This window comes from Dendrobates tinctorius, unplaced genomic scaffold (assembly GCF_039654945.1).
Source record: "Dendrobates tinctorius isolate UK_male_01 unplaced genomic scaffold, ASM3965494v1 ptg000254l, whole genome shotgun sequence".
In the NCBI taxonomy this organism is placed as follows: domain Eukaryota; kingdom Metazoa; phylum Chordata; class Amphibia; order Anura; family Dendrobatidae; genus Dendrobates; species Dendrobates tinctorius.
The window spans coordinates 5,365,512-5,385,215 of record NW_027361921.1 but is presented as its reverse complement, the minus strand read 5'-3'; the positions used below and the strand labels follow the sequence as shown (position 1 = coordinate 5,385,215).

At 44.1% G+C, this 19,704-nt stretch overlaps 1 protein-coding gene across 1 annotated transcript in view; it reads left to right on the top strand.

The window, feature by feature from the left end:
* Positions 1–19,704, top strand: part of ANKAR (ankyrin and armadillo repeat containing) — a 623,401-nt gene that overhangs the window by 404,846 nt on the left and 198,851 nt on the right. Inside the window, exons 17-19 of the mRNA XM_073558116.1 lie at positions 3,791–3,897; positions 4,006–4,125; positions 17,247–17,405. Coding sequence (XP_073414217.1) covers positions 3,791–3,897; positions 4,006–4,125; positions 17,247–17,405 — 386 coding nt within the window. The remainder of the gene's footprint in view (positions 1–3,790; positions 3,898–4,005; positions 4,126–17,246; positions 17,406–19,704) is intronic.

The following is a 19,704-nucleotide window of genomic DNA, read 5'->3' as shown; positions in this document are numbered from 1 at the left end:
CGCCACTTAAAAAAAAAAAAAGTCCCTAGTCTCACTTTATGCCATTGCTGCGTGGGAATTTCCCACACAGCAATGGCATAAAGTGAGACTAGGGACTTTTTTTTTTTTTAAGTGGCGGAGGAATACAGTGCGGAAGGATACCTACCTTCCGTCATTGGATTTCTGCAGCTCGTAGAGAACGGCAGCAACAGCTGATGCTGCCGTTCTCTACCCAAGATCGTCGTGGGACACACTCGTGGACTGCTTCGGATCGTGGGTGAGTATTTTTGTGGTTTGTTATGTTAATATTTATTCCGGAAAAGACAATGGCTTCGGGGAACAATGTGACAAGTATTGGTAAGTATGTTACTCTATGTTATATGTACTGTATGTCTATGTATGTATTGTATGAATGTATTGTATGTATGTAGTATATATGTGGTATGTATGTAGCATGTAGTATGTATGTAGTATGTATGTAGCATGCATGTAGCATGCAGTATGTATGTAGCATGCATGTAGTATATATGTAGTATGTATGTGGTATGTATGTAGCATGTAGTATGTATGTAGCATGCATGTAGTATGTATGTAGCATGCATGTAGTATATATGTAGTATGTATGTAGCATGTAGTATGTATGCAGCATGCATGTAGTATATATGTAGTATGTATGTAGCATGTAGTATGTATGTAGCATGCATGTAGTATATATGTAGTATGTATGTAGCATGTAGTATGTATGTAGCATGCATGTAGTATGTATGTAGCATGCATGTAGTATGTATATGGTATGTATGTAGCATGTAGTATGTATGTAGCATGCATGTAGTATATATGTGTTATGTATGTGGTATGTATGTAGCATGCATGTAGTATGTATGTAGTATGTATGTAGTATATATGTAGTATGTATGTAGCATGTAGTATGTATGTAGCATGCATGTAGTATGTATATGGTATGTATGTAGCATGTAGTATGTATGTAGCATGCATGTAGTATATATGTGTTATGTATGTGGTATGTATGTAGCATGCATGTAGTATGTATGTAGCATGTATGTAGTATGTATGTAGCATGTAGTATGTAGCATGCATGTAGTATATATGTGTTATGTATGTAGCATGTAGCATGCATGTAGTATGTATGTAGTATATATGTGGTATGTATGTAGCATGCAGTATGTATGTAGCATGCATGTAGTATATATGTAGTATGTATGTTGCATGTAGTATTTATGTAGTATGAATGTAGCATGTATGTAGTATGTAGTATGAATGTAGCATGTATGTAGTATGCATGTTGTATGTATGTAGCATGTAATTTTTTTTTTTTTTTTTTTTTTTACATTTAACACATTAGCCGGATGATGGGACTACTACTGTCCCATCATTGGCTAATGTGTCAATCACTGTCATGGTAGCAGGCATCGCCCGATGGGACTTGTAGTCCCATCGGACGATGCCTGCACAGCCCCCCGGCAGGCCGGCACAGCCCCCCGGCAGGCCGGCACAGCCCCCCGGAGCCTGCACAGCCCCCCGGCAGGCCGGCACAGCCCCCTGGAGCCTGCACAGACCACCGGCAGGCCGGCACAGACCACCGGAGCCTGCACAGACCCCCTGGCAGGCCGGCACAGCCCCCCGAAAGGCCCGTACAGACCCCAGAGAGGCTGTACAAGGGCAGGAAAGGGTTTTTCTTATTCCGATACCGGAAGTCCCATAGACTTGAATGGGACTTCCGGTATCGGAATCGGCGATACCGATACTTTTTTAAAGATCGGCCGATACCATCCGATACGATACTTTGAAGTATCGGACGGTATCGCTCAACTCTAGTCATGAGGGCATTTTTCGTCACCTGTAAGAGCAGCTTCCTTGTCTGTTTTATTTACGTATGCATTTCCAAGGATGTGGGTGTCTGTTTTTGGTGGTCTTTGATTTACAAAAGGATCATAAATTTGAGAATTCTTTGCCTTGCTGCACAATTTCTCTGAGAACATATGCATGTTGTAAGGGCTTGTTCTATGAATGAACCATTCCCCTCAGGTGATCTGAGTGCAGTGTGATGTTCCACACGGACCCATAGACTTATATGGGTGCGTGTGATTTTTTTCACATGCTGAATCAAGAAAAACATAATCGCAGATGTGAACTGCCCCATAGGTTAACATTGGGGCGACTTGAATACGATTTTTTTTTATCGGATTACAGTCGTCCAATTGCATCGCAAGTGGGAATGAAACCTAATATTGTAAATTATTAGAAGGATTATTATTGTGCTACTAACACTCTGTTTTTTGCATCACAACTTTGTTGCTTAATTATATATAATATTGTTACAATCCGGTGTTTTTTTTAGTCGATGTGTTATATTGGCTTTATGAGGGCTCATTCACACACTCGTATTTTCGGTCCTTCTTACCAATATTATTCAAAGGAGCAGTGCAGATGAGCGATTTATTTCACTGACAGAATCTGCTTGTGAAAAACTTGCAGCATGCACCAGCTTCCTCCATACGTCGGATGAGACTCACCCATTCAAGTCTATGGGTTCATAAAAAATAAAAATAAATCGGATGTCCTATGGAGCCAAAGTATTTCATCCAATTTTTATGGATACATTGCCAATATGTAATACAGTCACTTATTGAATTGACACACCCTTTGGCCATGTGCACATGATTAGTAGTTGGTCAGTATTTTACAAAAGTATTTATAAGCCAAAAATCAGAAGTGAAACAATCAGAGGAATAGTATAATAGAAACACGTCACCAATTCTATATTTATCACCGGCTCCTGGTTTTGACCCACAAATACTGATGTAAAATTCTGACCAAATACTGAGCATGTGCACATGGCCTTAGTGAATGAGGTGTTTTTAGTTGGAAGGTTCGGACAAACTTTTCAGTTATGATTAAGAATTCACCGACTAAGATTTGGAATGCGTACTGGTCTCTACATAGTTTTTTTTGTGGGGATTGTAAATCTGTTTGAATAAAACTATTAGCTCCATTCATGAAAGCTTTATTCCAGTATTCTAGTGTAAAAAGTTTTGAAAGTCACAAAATTTAGGCAAAACTTGAGGCTACTCTAAAATTTTGTGACTTTTGACTTTCTCACTCCATTTTTGTGCAGCTCGGACAAAGTGGGTAGAGCTGGGGTGAGACGACAGCGTGGTGACCACCATTCATCACATTCATGAACAACGCTGATCTTGATGAATTGGAGCCTATGATTTTACATTTTTGGATCCTTTGGATGAGTGCTGGGTATAACTTCTTTGCAGGACCAAATAACAGGACTGGCTGCCTGCTTCATTCCATGCACCATCTGAGAAACAGATCTTGGGACTATTCATTTTACTGAGGGGTCAGCAGAGCATAGCTCTGTCAACTGAATAGTGGATGTGACCGGGTATTACATAACCACCCTCTATTGATTGAAGAAAATAAGAATGTGCAATACCTGGCAACTATTAAGATGACAGAGCTATGCAGCTCCGCCACTCAGCAGAGCCAGATGCCGCTCTCACTCTGAACAGCTATCAGTGTAGGTGTTAGATGTTGCACCCCCACATATCACATATTTTTGACCTATCCAGACGCTACGCCATTAATATAACCGTTCCGGACAACCACTTTTACATTAAATATTTTGCATATAATTTACCTTATTTATTAGTAAAGATATGGGAGCCTATCACCTCAGAGTCTTCCTGTGCTCCTTGATCTTGTATATTAGCTTTTAGATACTATATGCATAAATGTGGCTATAATTTCTATATTTTGTTCTTTTGTTTGTTTTCTAAAGGTATAGCACTGATGAGTAATCCAGTTACCCAGGAAAAAATAGTTGAGGAGCAAGCGCTCAGTACTCTCATTCACCTTCTAAAATCTCACAGCTCTTTGAAAATTAAGGTAGACAATCATGTTAGTTATCAATATTTTTTGATTGTTTCTGTTTTGTACTAAAGAAGTCAATTTTGACCTACTGTATGTTATTTATCCATTCATTCATATGGACAGGTTGAAGTGGCCTGTACTCTTGCTTGTATCGTTCTGAGAAATACAGCTCTACAGTGTCATTTGTACAATGATGGATTTACGTTTACTGATGTCATTGATCTCCTTTATTCATCTGATAAGGTATTTATTTTTCATTGAGATTTGGATGTTTTTTGTAGACACTTTTATCATGTTCTTGTGGCAGATTGCTGTTTTACTGCACCTCTGTTGTCACTATTAGGTTCAATAGGCATCCCAATATTCATATAACCTTTGCATTGTGTTTTTTTAACTGTTAACCCCTTTACCCCCAAGGGTGGCTTGCATGTTAATGACCAGGCCAATTTTTACAATTCTGACCACTGTCCTTTTATGAGGTAATAACTCTGGAACGCTTTGATGGATCCTGGTGATTCTGTCATTATTTTCTCATGACATATTGTACTTCATGTTAGTGGTAAAATTTCATTCATATAACTTGCATTTATTTGTGAAAAAAATAGAAATTTGGTGAAAATTTAGCAATTTTTCAAATTTGAATTTTCATGCCTTTAAATCACAGAGATATGTCACACAAAATACTTAATAAGTAACATTTCCCATATGTCTACTTTACATCAGCACAATTTTGGAACCAAAATTTGATTTTGTTAGGAAGTTATAAGGGTTAAAAGTTGACCAGTGATTTCTCATTTTTACATCAATATTTACAAAACCATTTTTTTAACCCCTTCACTACCAAGGGTGGTTTGCACGTTAACTCCCGGGCCAATTTTTACAATTCTGACCACTGTCCTTTTATGAGGCCATAACTCTGGAACGCTTCCATGGATCCTGGTGATTCTGACATTGTTTTCTCGTGACATATTGTACTTCATGTTAGTGGTGAAATTTCATTCATATAAATTGCGTTTATTTGTAAAAAAAAATGGAAATTTGGCGAAAATTTTAAAAATTTCGCAATTTTCCACCTTTGAATTTTTATCCCCTTAAATCACAGAGATATGGCACACAAAAAACTTAAGTAACATTTCCCACATATTTACTTTACATCAGCACAATTTTGGAACCAAATTTTTTTTTTTGTTAGGAAGTTATAAGGGTTAAAAGTTGACCAGCGACTTCTCAATTTTGCAACACCATTTTATTTTTACGGACCACATCACATTTGAAGCCACTTTGAGGGGTCTATATAATAGAAAATACCCAAAAGTGACACCATTCTAATAACTGCACCCCTTAAGGTGCTCAAAACCACATTCAAGGAGTTTATTAACCCTTCAAGTGCTTCACAGGAATTTTTTGAATATTTAAAAAAAAAATGAACATTTAACTTTTTTTCACAAAAAAAATACTTCAGGTTCAATTGTTTTTATTTTACCAAGGGTAACAGGAGAAATTGGACTGCAAAAATTATTGTGCAATTTGTCCTGAGTACGCTGATACCTGATATGTGGGGTGGAACCATTGTTTCGGCGCATGGCAGAGCTCAGAAGGGAAGGAGCGCCATTTGACTTTTACAATGCAAAATTGGCTGGAATTCAGATCGGACGCCATGTCACGTTTGGAGAGCCCCTGATGTACCTAAACAGTGGAAACTCCCCAAAAGTGACCCCATTTTGGAAACTAGACCTCCCAAGGAACTTATCTAGATATGTGGTGAGAACTTTGAACCCACAAAGGCTTCACAGAAGTTTATAACATTCAGCGGTACAATTAAAAAATCATATTTTTTCCACAAAATGATCTTTTCACCCCCAATTTTTATTTTCCCAAGGGGAACAGGACCCTAAAAGTTATTGTGCAATTTGTCCTGAGTACGCTGATACCCCATATGTGGGGGTATACCACTATTTGGGCGCATGGCAGAGCTCGGAAGGGAAGCAGCGCCATTTGACGATTTTGGCTGGAATTGAGATCGGACACCATGTCGCGTTTGGAAAGCCCCTGATGTACCAAAACAGTGGAATCCCCCCACAAATGACAGCATTTTGGAAACTAGACCCCCCAAGGAACTTATCTAGATGTGTGGTGAGCACTTTGAACCCCCAAGGGCTTCACAGAAGTTTATAACGCCCGGGCGTGAAAATAAAAAAATCATTTTTTTTTCCACAAAAATGATATTTTTGCCCCCAATTTTTTATTTACCTAAGGGCAACAGGAGAAATTGGCCCCCAAAAGTTGTTTTGCAAATTGTCCTGAGTAGGCTGAGTAGCATATGTTTGGGCGCATGGCAGAGCTTGGAAGGGAACGACCACCATTTGACTTTTTCAACGCAGAATTGGCTGGAATTGAGATCAGACGCCATGTTGCATTTGGAGAGCACCTGATGTGCCCAAACAGTGGAAACTCCCCAATTATAACTCCAACCCTAACCCCAACACACCCCTAACCCTAACCCTAGCCCTAACCCTAGCCCTAGCCCTAACCCTAATGGAAAAATGGAAATAAATACATTTTTTTAATTTTATTATTTTTCCCTAACTAAGGGGGTGATAACGGGGGGTTTGATTTACTATTTATGGTGGTATTTATATTTGGCAGCTGTCACACGCTAAAAGACGCTTTTTATTGTAAAAATAGTTTTTGCATCACCACATATTGAGAGCTATGATTTGTCCATATTTTGACCCACCGAGTCATGTGAGGTCTTATTTTTTGCGGGACCAGTTGACGTTTTTATTGGTACCATTTTCGGGCACGTGACATTTTTTCATCACTTTTTATTTTGTTTTTTGGGACGCAGAATTTGCAAAAACCAGCGTTTCATGAATTTCTTTTGGGGGTGCGTTTACGCCGTTCCGCGTGCGATAAAATTGATAAAGCGGTTTTCTTCTTCGGGTCAGTACGGTTACAGCGATACCCCATTTATGTCTTTTTTTATGTTTTGGCGCTTTTATGCAATGAAAACAATTTTATATAAAAAATAATTATTTTTGCATCGCTTTATTCTGTGAGCTATAACTTTTTTATTTTTTCGCTGATGATGCTGTGTGGCAGCTCGTTTTTTGCGGGACAAGATGACGTTTTCAGCGGTACCATGCATATTTATATGCATCTTTTTGGTCGCGCGCTATTGCACTTTTTGTTTGGTGGTTAGATAATAAATCATTTTTTGCTTTGTTTTTTATTTTTTAAGGGGTTCGCTTAAGGGGTTAACTAATGGGACAGTTTTATAGGGCGGGTCGTTACGGACGCGACAATACCAAATATGTGTACTTTTATTGTTTGTTTTTTTTTATTTCCAAAAAATTTATTTATTGGGGAATATTTTTTTTTTCTTGAATTTATTTAGCGATTTTTTTAAAATTATTTTTAAACTTTTTTTTTTTTTTTACTTTATTACAATGTCCCAGCGGGGACAAAACTGTCCTGTGACAGATCGCTGATCTGTCACATCAGAGATCGCTGTGACAGATCAGCAATCTGTCACAGGCAGTGTGCAGGTTTCCTCCTTGCCTGCGCTTTGCAGGCACTGAGGAAGCCAGCTCCCTACAGGCCCCCGGAGGTCCCCGCCACCATATTGGATCCGGGGACCTGCAGGAAAGGAGACCCCCGCAGCAGTGCTGCACATTGCGCTGCTGTGGGGGGCTCAGGGAAGCACGGAGGGAGCCCCCTCCCTGCCGATGCTTCCCTGTAACCCCCGGTACACCGCAATCGTGTTTGATCGCGGTGTACAAGGGGTTAACGTGTCGGGGGCGGTCCGTGACCGCCCTTGACACATTGTGCCGGGTGTCAGCTATGATAATTAGCTGACACCCGGCCGCGATAAGCGGCGCTCACCACGTGGGCGCCGCTTATCGCTATGACGTAATATTCCGTCCATGGTAATTAGGGCCCAGGGCACATGGATGGAATATTACGTCCAATGAAGGAAAGGGGTTAAGGACCACATCACATTTGAAGTCACTTTGAGGGGTCTATATGATAGAATATACCCAAAAGTGACACCATTCTAAAAACTGCACCCCTCAAGGTACTCAAAACCACATTCAAAAAGTTTATTAACCCTTTAGGTGCTTCACAGGAATTTTTGGAATGTTGAAAACAATGAACATTTAACTTTTTTCACAAAATATTTAATTCAGATCCAATTTGTTTTATTTTACCAAGGGTAACAGGAGAAAGTGGACCCCAAAAGTTGTTGTACAATTTCTACTGAGTACACTGATATCTCATATATGCAGGTAAACCACTGTTTGGTCGCATTGCAGAGCTCGGAACGGAAGGAGCGCCATTTGACTTTTCAATGCAAAATTGGCTGGAATTGAGATCGGACGCCATGTCACGTTTGGAGAGCCCCTGATGTGCCTAAACAGTGGAAACCCCCCAAAAGTGATACCATTTTGGAAAGTAGTCCCTGTAAGGAACTTATCTAGATGTGTGGTGAGCACTTTGAACCCCCAAGTGCTTCACAAAAGTTTATAATGTAGAGCCGTAAAAATAAAAAATAATAATTTTCACAAAAATAAACTTTCTGTCCCCAATTATTTATTTCCCCAAGGGTAACAGAAGAAATTGGACTCCAAAAGTGATTGTGCAATTGAGTATGCTGATCCCCTATATGTGGGGGCAAGCCACTGTTTGGGCGCATGGCAGCGCTTGGAAGGGAAGGAGTGCCGTTTGACTTTTAAATGCAGAATTGGCTGGAATTGAGATCAGACGCCATGTCACATTTGGAGAGCCCCTTATGTGCCTAAACAGTGGAAACCCCCCAATTCTAACTCCAACCCTAACCCCAACACACACCTAACCCTAATCCCAACCATAACCATAATCCAACCCTAACCCTAATCCCAACCGTAACCGTAATCCTAACTTTAGCCACAACCCTAACACTAACTTTAGCCTCAACCTTAACCCTAACTTTAGCCCCAACCCTAACTTTCACCCCAACCCTAACCCTAGTCCTAACCCTAATGGGAACATGGAAATAAATACTTTTTTCATTTTATTATTTTTCCCTAACTAAAGGAGTGATAAAGGGGGGGTTTGAATTACTATTTATAGCTGGTTTTTATGTTTGGCAGCTATCACACACTAAAAGACGCTTTTTATTACAAAAAATAGTTTTTGCATCACCACATTTTGAGAGCTATAATTTTTCCATATTTTGGCCCACAGAGTCATGTGAGGTCTTGTTTTTTGCAGGACAAGTTGACGTTTTTATTGGTACCATTTTTGGGCACATGATGTTTTTGGACCGCCTTGTATTCCGATTTTTGGGAGGCAGAATGAATAAAAACCAGCAATTCAGAAATTTCTTTTTTTGGGGGTGTGAGAATCATGTGGGAATAGTGGATGAGGGCAGGTATATCTCGCCCAGATATCTTTCCTATGTGGCCTAGTCTGGTCAGTATCTGTAAGCATCGTTCCTATTCTGCTGTGTTCCGGACTTTGCCCTTACTGTTGCCCTTAAGCCTGGCTTCATTCGGCCATACTGGTTCCTGTGACATCACCGCCTGTTGGTCCCGCCCGCCGGGTTTAAATAGCTTTCCTGGACGTGACTACCTTGCTTGTATATCTCATCCTGTACCTGATCTGCTAGCTGGGAGTTGCACGCTGTGCTACCTCCCTTCCTTCCTGCTGAATCCACCTGGATTACCTGCTGCCTAACTGCCGCCGCCTGGACCTTCTGACGGTGTCTGCCTGAAGGCTCCTTCCAGCTCTGCCTCCACCGCTCACCGCTACTACAGCACTCACGGTATGCGCTGAAGATCTTGACTGCTGTGTGCGTTTCACCTGAGAGACTTATCCCTGCTACCTTTATACATCCAGTATCAATTACCTAGTGACTTTCTCTGCCACAGCACTGTGCCCGAAGATTCCCCTCCCGCAAGGGAGAGGGCTAAGTGACTGTCCTTGCCTGCATTCTTAAGACTGTGTCTGCTTACATCTACATAGTGCTGGTGTACAACTTGCTATCTACTGGACTGAGTTCTGCTACTGTTACCACTGCTGTCATTTTCTGGCTCCGCCAGCACCTGTGCTGTTCTGTGCTGCTTGTTTAATACAAACTACTTTCACGTATACCTGTGTCTGTGACTCTATCATCTAGCCACTGTCTTCATAGAAACCTACTATACATCATTACAGTATCGCACCTGGTTACTAATGAATAATGGGAGGCGGATATAAAAGGATGCCAGGTGGTTGTGTGAGTGTCTCAGCCTGGGAACACAGAGAGCCTGTCTTTGTGAGAGACACGTGAGTGAAAGCAGTGCCCAGTGCAACTGTGGTTTGGCTGGACGGGAGAAGCCCGCCAGTTGGTAGTTAGGTTGTACCTTGTTTAGTTAGTGCCGTACAGGCAAGGATTTGTTTTATTTCCTTTATGCATTGCTTTCACCGTTAATAAACCTGACCCAGTGTCAGTTATACCCGAATCCCAGCTCTGCGCCTGAGTTTCATGCTGAACACACGTGACCTTTGACCCCAGCAAAGGCGATCCCGGAGTGTGTTATCACATTGTGGTGGAGAACGCGGGCATCACGTTGCAAGCATTAGCATGGAGGACATGGTGAAAGCGCTGGTACAGTCCACCGCCGTCCAGCAAGAAGCTAATCAGGTGATGATGGCCCAGCTGAAGGAGTTGGGGGACATGACAGCTGCCGATCGTTCGCTTCTCCAGCAGGTGGTGCAGCGCCTGGCAAGTCTACATGAGGTTAACCTGGAAGCCGAGTCGAGAGTGATTCACGTGAGTCGGTACTGGCAGAAGATGACGACCGAAGATGACGTCGAGGCATACCTGACCACGTTTGAACGGACGGCGGTGCGAGAAAAATGGCCGAAGGCACGATGGGCCGGCCAGATTGCCCCGTTTCTTTCCGGTGAGGCCCAAAAGGCTTATTATGACTTAGAGCCTGAAGCTGCGCAGGACTTTGACAAACTGAACGCGGAGATCTTGGCCCGGCTGGGAGTGACAACCGCTGTCCGTGCACAGAGAGTGCATCAATGATCTTATCAGCCGGATAAACCACCGCGGTCACAGATGTTTGACCTGATCCACGTGACGAAGAAGTGGCTACAACCCGAGGGGTTGACAGCGCCAGAGATAATCCAGAGTCGTCATGGACAAGTACCTGAAAGCTCTACCGCCAGCCCTGAGGAAGTGGGTAAGCCATGGAAATCCTACGATGGCAGATCAACTGGTGGATCTGGTTGAACGTTACTCCGTGGCGGAAGGACTCCGAGACGACGCTACCCCACCTCGTTCTTCATCGTCTCCACGTGGAACCGGTAAGATTGTTCCAGGGGGTAGGGGAGATGGAAAAATCCCTAAGACAGTGGGGGAGGAAAATGGGACTGCCTGCACTGCGAGGCTGAGAGTAACGAACTATGGTCTAAGCAAGGGGCCCGTTAGGTGTTTCCGCTGCCAAGAGATGGGACACATTGTTGCGAACTGTCCGCTCACTACTGAACCCCTGCAGTGCGACGTCACAGACTCTAAAAACCGCATGTCTATGGTTGCACGGGTAGTGAGTGTGAATGCTGGTCAAAAGGAGGTGGAAAAACACTTGTGTGATTTAACTGTTGATGGAAAAAATGTGGTGGCATTGTTAGACTCGGGAAGTGTGGTGACTCTGATGAAGGCCAGGCTGGTGTCAGCCCCGACTGGACCATCAGACAAATTTTCTGTAACGTGTGTGCATGGAGACACCTGTACCTGTTCGTACCTCACCACGGTCATATGCATTACTACTTCCTATGGGTCTGTGCAACATAAAGTGGGACTCGTCCCGGCGTTATTGCATGATGTTATCCTGGGCCGGGATTTTTCCCACTTCTGGCAATTGTGGGAGAATCAGATGATACCCCAGGGTAATAGTGTACATGATTCTTCTCCCAGGGCGCTTGTGGGTCCCGAACCCCTGGAAGAGGTCTCCCCGGAAGACTCGGGGGAAGAGTCTGCTGGAAATGACCTGCAGTTCCCGTTTTCAGTCATGGCGGGTGATACGGAGGAGACCGGGGAAGAGGAGGAGGCCGACAGCCGTCCACCTCCCCGTTTGCCGGATTTAGAAGTTCAGAAAGATGACTTCCAAAGCGAGCAAATAAAGGATCCTACCCTTTCTCAGGCTAGGACAAATGTAAAAGTGATAAATGGGGTACCCATAGAACCTGGCTCTAGGCTGGCATATCTTTACATGGTTCTGGAGAATGATTTACTCTATCAGATAGAGAAAAAGGGGGAAGACACGGTGCAACTATTAGTCGTGCCAAAACCCTACTGGTGGCAGGTGCTGGACCTGGCCCACGGACATGTGATGGGAGGTCACCTCGGAGTCCAGAAAACCACCGAAAGGATATTACACTGTTTTGTTTGGCCAGGCATGCATCACGATATTCGTGTATTTTGTGAGTCTTGTCCTGACTGGCAAGCCTCTGCACCTAAGCCCCGGTTCTGTAGCCCTTTGGTACCCCTACCTATTATTGAAGTCCCGTTTGAGAGGATTGGGATGGATTTAGTTGGGCCCCTTCCACGGTCTGCAAGTGGACACCAACATATCCTGGTCTTCTTGGATTATGCCACTCGTTACCCGGAGGCCATCCCTTTGCGTAACACGGCCACCAAGACGATTGCCAAGGAACTGATGCACGTGTTTAGTCGGGTCGGTATACCAAAACAGATACTCACCGACCAGGGGACCCCCTTTATGTCCAGGGTAATGAAGGAGCTCTGCCGATTGTTACAAATCGAACCGTTACGCACATCCGTGTATCATCCTCAAACAGACGGGTTGGTCGAACGGTTCAATAAAACTCTGAAGCAGATGCTGAGAAAGGTGATAGACAAGGATGGGAAGAACTGGGACTATTTACTTCCGTATTTGCTTTTTGCCATCAGGGAAGTACCCCAGTCTTCCACGGGATTCTCGCCTTTCGAGTTATTGTACGCCCGACGTCCTCGCGGACTGTTAGACGTTGCAAAAGAAACCTGGGAGGGTCAGGTCACTCCATTTAAAACGGTGATAGATCACGTCACACAAATGCAGGGCCGTATTGCGGCTGTTATGCCTATTGTGAAAGAACACATGATGCAGGCTCAAGGAGTCCAAAAAAGAATCTATGATAGGGGCGCCAAGATCCGTACGTTTGCACCCGGAGATAGGGTGTTGATCCTGGTCCCCACGGTGGACAGTAAGTTCCTGGCAAAGTGGCAGGGCCCCTTTGAGATTAAGGAAAGAGTTGGTGAAGTAAACTACAAAGTATACCAGGCAGGTAAACGGAAACCTGAACAGATTTATCATGTAAATCTGATAAAACCCTGGAAAGATCGGTCTGCCTTGTCAGCGGAGCTGGCCCGTCCCGTCTGCTCGCATACTGTACCGGAGGTACGGGTTGCAGAGACTCTCTTTGAGCGTCAAAAGACTGAGGTCAGGCAGTTTCTACTTCACAACCAAAAGTTTTTCTCAGAAAAACCCGGGCAGACTACGCTAATGAAACATGACATTGTAACGGAACCTGGTGTCACAGTTCACGTAAAACCCTACCGAATCCCGGAAGCGCGCCGTGAAGCCGCTTCCCGAGAAGGGAAGGCAATGTTAGAGTTAGGAGTCATTGAGGAATCGCACAGTGCTTGGTCCAGCCCGATTGTGCTAATTCCTAAACCGGATGGCACCATCCGGTTCTGCAATGACTTCAGGAAACTGAATGCGGTCTCAAAATTTGATGCCTACCCTATGCCCCGGGTCGACAAGTTAATAGATCGGTTAGGAAAAGCCCGGTATATTACGACCCTAGATCTAACAAAGGGGTATTGGCAGATCCCTCTGGCTGAGGCTGCCAGAGAAAAGACAGCATTTGCTACGCCGTAAGGATTAATTCAGTATGTGTATATGCCGTTTGGACTGCACGGGGCACCGGCAACCTTCCAGAGACTGATGGATCGAGTCCTGAGGCCACATAGGCGGTACGCTTTGGCCTATTTAGATGACATTGTCATTTACAGCTTGGACTGGGAGAGTCATCTCCAGAAAGTACAAGCTGTGATTGACGACCTGTGGGAGGCAGGTCTAACCGTGAACCCCAAGAAATATCACATCGGGCTAGAAGAAGCCCGGTATTTGGGGTATGTAATTGGGAGGGGTATTGTTAAACCCCAGCTCGATAAGATTCAGGCGGTTCAGGACTGGCTGCAACCTGTCAACAAGAAGCAGGTGCAAGCCTTTCTGGAGATCGCCGGCTATTATCGCCGGTTCATACCCAATTTTGCAGCCATCGCTACCCCCCTGACAGATCTTACAAAAGGGAAAGACTCCGTCATGATTAAATGGAGTTTAGCGGCTGAAGAAGCCTTCCATAGCCTAAAACGGGCACTTTGCTCTCAACCAGTACTGGTGACTCCGAACTTCTGCATTGAGTTTGTGGTACAAACTGATGCCTCTGATACCGGTATCGGGACCATACTGTCACAAGTGAGGGACGGAGTGGAACACCCAGTCCTCTATCTCAGCAGGAGCTGAACAAACATGAGCAAAAGTATGCAGTCGTAGAAAAAGAGTGCCTAGCCATTAAGTGGGCTCTAGAGGCCCTCAAATATTACCTGGTGGGCCGAAAGTTCAGGCTGATCACTGACCATGCCCCTCTAAAGTGGATGCACTTGAACAAGGAACAGAATAGCCGGGTGACCCGGTAGTTCCTTGCCCTGCAGGCCTACACTTTTACGGTGGAGCACCGCCCAGGGTACAGATGGGGAATGCAGATGCCCTGTCCCGAGTGCACTGTTTGGCGGGTGTCATTGCTCAACCGGAGTGGTCTGAGCAGAGGGGGGATATGTGAGAATCATGTGGGAATAGTGGATGAGGGCAGGTATATCTCGCCCAGATACCTTTCCTATATGGCCTAGTCTGGTCAGTATCACACCTGGTTACTAATGAATAATGGGAGGCGGATATAAAAGGATGCCAGGTGGTTGTGTGAGTGTCTCAGCCTGGGAACACAGAGAGCCTGTCTGTGTGAGAGACACGTGAGTGAAAGCAGTGCTCACTGCAACTGTGGTTTGGCTGGACGGGAGAAGCCCGCCAGTTGGTAGTTAGGTTGTACCTTGTTTAGTTAGTGCCGGACAGGCAAGGATTTGTTTTATGTTTTATTTCCTTTATGCATTGCTTTCACCGTTAATAAACCTGGCCCAGTGTCAGTTATACCCGAATCCCAGCTCTGCGCCTGAGTTTCATGCTGAACGCACGTGACCTTTGACCCCAGCAAAGGCGATCCCGGAGTGTGTTATCACAGTGGGGTATTTATACCGTTTCACATGTGGTAAAATTGATAAGGTAATTTTATTCTTCGAGTCAGTACGATGACAGCGATACCTCATTTATGTCTTTTTTTATGTTTTGATGCTTTTATACAATAAAACCTATTTTATATAAAAAAATAATTATTTTTGCATCCCTTTATTCTAAGAGCTATAACTTTTTTTTTTTCTGGTGATGGAGCTATATGATGGCTTGTTTTTTGCGAGACAAGATGACATTTTCAGCGGCACCACGTTTATTTATATCTGTCTTTTTGATTGCGTGTTATTCCTTGTTTTGTTCGGTGGTATGATGATAAAGCATTGGTTTTTTGCCTTTTTTTAATGGTGTTTACTAAAGGCGTTAACTTGCGGGACAGTTTTATAAGTCGAGTCATTACGAACGCGGCAATACTAAATATGTGCACTTTAATTGTTTAGATTTTTTTATTTAAATATTTATTGATGTAATAAATATTGAGAGTTTATTATTTTGTATTATTTTTTAAAATATTTTTACAATTATTTTAATTTTTTAAAAATTTAATTCTTACTTTTACATTTTGTCCGACTATTAGACACTGCATGCTATATCAGCGCTGCAGCTTCTGTTCACTGACCTGTGAGACTTCCTGACATGCACTGTGCATGACAGGAAGTTTCACCGCTCTGGAGACCCAGATGTCGTCATGACTACATTGAGTCTCCATGTCAGCGATCGGGATCCTGCGGGGATCTCCAATCCAACGGCAGAGGGGCTGTCACAGCTGACAGCCCCTCTGCCTGCTCCTGGAATGCTGCAATCATGTTTGATTGCAGTGTTCCGGGGATTAAACCGCTCCTGGCACTTAGTGCCGGGTGACAGCTGTGAGGATCATCTGACACCCGGTCGCGATCAGCCGCGCTCTCTCCGTGAGCGCGGCTGATTGCTCATGACTTACTATTCCGTCCATGGTTATAGGAGCCCAGGGCACATGGACAGAATAGTACGTCAGAGGTCAGAAAAGGGTTAAAAGTATATTCTGAGCAAAGTAGAGAATAATTCTGTATGCACTCCTCCCAGCTCCTGTTAAAGTGTTAACAGGTTTCACGGATGCCACGGCGCAAAGAATGAGAAAGCAGTGGTACTTATCCAACTACTTATTTGATTAACTGCAATATATATGTACTTAGCGCCTTGCCACAATACCAATGTAAAGAAATGAACAGCGGCAATACAGTGAATTATAACAAGTTAAGAGCATGATAATACAGCTAAAACAGGGTATGTACACAATATTATTTTCACTGCTGCTCTTTATTCACAACTAAGCAACTATTGTAATCAGTAACATCTTGGTCCTAATTTTTCGACCTATGGTGCATCACTATTACTAATGGACCTGTCGCCGTCACCACTCCCCAACAATATGATGTACCATAGAGGCCTCATCGGGGATCTATGTTACTCTCCATTAGACAGCAAGTTCTGTATCGATGGGTCACTTCCATATCGATGGGTCAGGTGGATGTTGCAACTCTAAGTCTATGAGAGCCAGAACAAAGCTCCCTTGACTTACATTGTGAGCTTGTGACTGTTACCTCTGACTTCTGGTCAGTCTAAAGTAGCAGTGAGAAGTTGGTGGTGTGAGACTAAGGGCAGGGAACTTAGATTAGTAATTCCACTCCAGCGGCGCTGAAATAAAAGAATCTCTGGAATGGTGCTTTAAAGCTTTGTGTTATCCCTTTCTTGAGCCCCTTCACAACTTCACACCAGATAAATTGGCTCTGGTCTTTCATATGCTTAGAAATGATCCCCCGCTCCATTGTGCTATCATTAGATGCCCTTTTTATTGAAATAAGAAATAGTGAAAAAATGATGAAGGAGCCAAATGTGCTATGTGCTACAAGTCTTTACTCTCTTCTCCATATAATACAGAGTGAATAAAGTGAGACTGAAGCTTTTACATAGTGATTTCGCTAGTGCATTTACAGTTTCTCTTTTTCTAAATAAGCATTAAAAAATAATTTTATGTGTAATATATTTCAGGATATTTGTTTAAAAGCAGGCTATGCATTGGCTCTTTTTGCTTACAACAATACATTGCAACAATTCTACATTTTGGAGAACGGTGGCATTGAAATTTCGATTTATGAACCTTTTTTACAATCTGAAATTGAGGCCCACAGAGCATTATCTGCATTTCAGGTAACTATAGAACAAACTCAAATTAATAGTATACATTTAATTTAAAGATTTCTTGGGGAGTGAGATGATTCTAGCTATTCATTTAGCAATCTTCCTTATTGGTACTGTTTACTGTAAAATATGATGAGTACATATATAAAAGTATATGGTTTGGCAAACAGAAAAGTGAGGCTTGACTAAGATATGGCCTAAGGGGCCCTGTTTATGACATGATTTGGAGTGATTGTAGTTTAAACTGACAGGGAACAGAAAGTGTTAGTCTATGTACACACGTTGCGGATTTGTCATATTTCCACAGCATTTTTTCCACGCGGAAATGCTATAAATCCGCAATGTATTATTAAAGCAATGTTAATCAATGAAATTCCTGAATTGTGCACATGCTGCGGATATTTCCATCCTTATTTGCAGAGTTTTATTTTCCACAGTATGTCAATTGTTTTTGCGGATCTGCAGCTTTTCTGCACCCATTGACCTCCATTGAGTCCCCCAGATCCGCAGCAAATCCGCAGGTGTAAAAAGGTTTGTGGATTTGCTGCAGATGTGCTGCCAAAAATGCTGCAGAAAAGGAAGTGATGTCAGAAGGAGGAATACTGTAGTGTGTGGGCAGAGAATATGTGTGAGCAGAGAATATGTGCGTGTCTGTTTGCATGTGTCTGTGGGTATCTGTGTGTGTGCGCGGGTGTCTGCGTGTGTGTGCAGCTGTGTGTGGCTGTGTGCTGTAATGCTACCGCCGGTACTGTTGGTCACAGTGCTGCGGGATCATGCTAGCAGATATCAGTGTGATCCCGCAGCTGACTGTGACCCGCAGGGGTGACCTGCGATAAAAAAGCTGTCATGGGCCGATGAGACTGCTGCTCCCATCAGGCTATTGTCACGTGCCGCGTCCTGTGTGACACGGCCAGTGGGCCGGTAACTAATACAACAGGACACGGCACGTGCAATTGTCCAGTGTGACACGGCCCGCAGGCCGGTAACTAATACAACAAGACACAAGGGATAGGGAAACATTTACAACGGTGGGCCCTGCGATAGGGAACGGGGAAGTGGAGACCTCCTGCACTCCCTTGAGTCAGTGCCCCTAACACTCCTGACGTCCCCTATGCTGGTTCCGCATCGGGCGCCGATCACGAACCTGTCGCCCTAGCACACCCTACACCTATTCCTTACTAGGGAGCTGGGTGGTGCAGGCACTGGCCCCACCGCTGTACTAACACCCACATGAGGAAAAGTGACAAACAGGGAAACACTTATCTTTGCTCTGATGCACTTGCTCCAGGCAACAGAGTCCAACACCTGAGTGCATCTTCCTCCCACCGTGTCCAACACCTGGGTGCACTGTCCAGCAACGGAGTCCGACACCTGAGTGCAGCTTTCCAGCCACGGAGTCCAGCATCTGAGTGCAGCTTCCAGCAAAAGAGTCCAGCAACTGAGTGCAGCTCTACACCATAGCAGCGACTCCACCATGCTTTACACGAACTCCTCGCTGACACCATAGCTGCCACTCCAGGACTCTGACTGAGTTGTCCTGGACTCTTTGCTGCTCCAAGGCTGCACTATGGTGCTAACAGTCTACCACCTGTGTGCAGCTGTCCAGAAACAGAGTCCAGCATATGAGTCCAGCTGTCCAGAGTCCAGCTTTCCAGCAACCGAGTCCAGCATCATGAGTGCAGCTCTACACCATAGCTGCCACTCCACCAAGCCATGCAAAAACTCCTTGCTGACACCATAGCTGCAACTCCACCAAGCCATGCCAGCCTTCCTCGCAGACACCATAGCTGCCACTCCAGGACTCTCAATGAGCTGCCCGGGACTCTCCTTCAGCTCCATCCTTCACCTAGCATGGTTGGAAAAGACTAACAATATCACCAACGTAAGTCAGAACAACTGACACACCTTTATTGAGAAAACACACCTGTTAGTGATTCCTGTGCAATTACACTAACCACCACCGGGGGAAAACTATCTCTAAAAACACCAGTGCAATGACCATACTGGCCACCGGGGCAAAACTATCTCTAAGCACAAAGCTTAGAGAGAGGAAAAAAAAATGGTTGCCAGTGCTGTTATCTGACATGATCCCGCATGGATCATGACTGTACCCTCCCCTTAATGAGGGGCCTCTGGACCGTTAAGACAGCTCCCCATGAGGGTACCACCTACAGCGGAGACGCCTATACCCAGAGTTCACCCCAGCAACTACCTGCACGTCAGGTTTATGACAAACGCACCGCTGGTATTGGCAATATAAGTTCTGGAGGCACCACACATCTGCAAAGCGCCGTCCTGGGGAACAAGT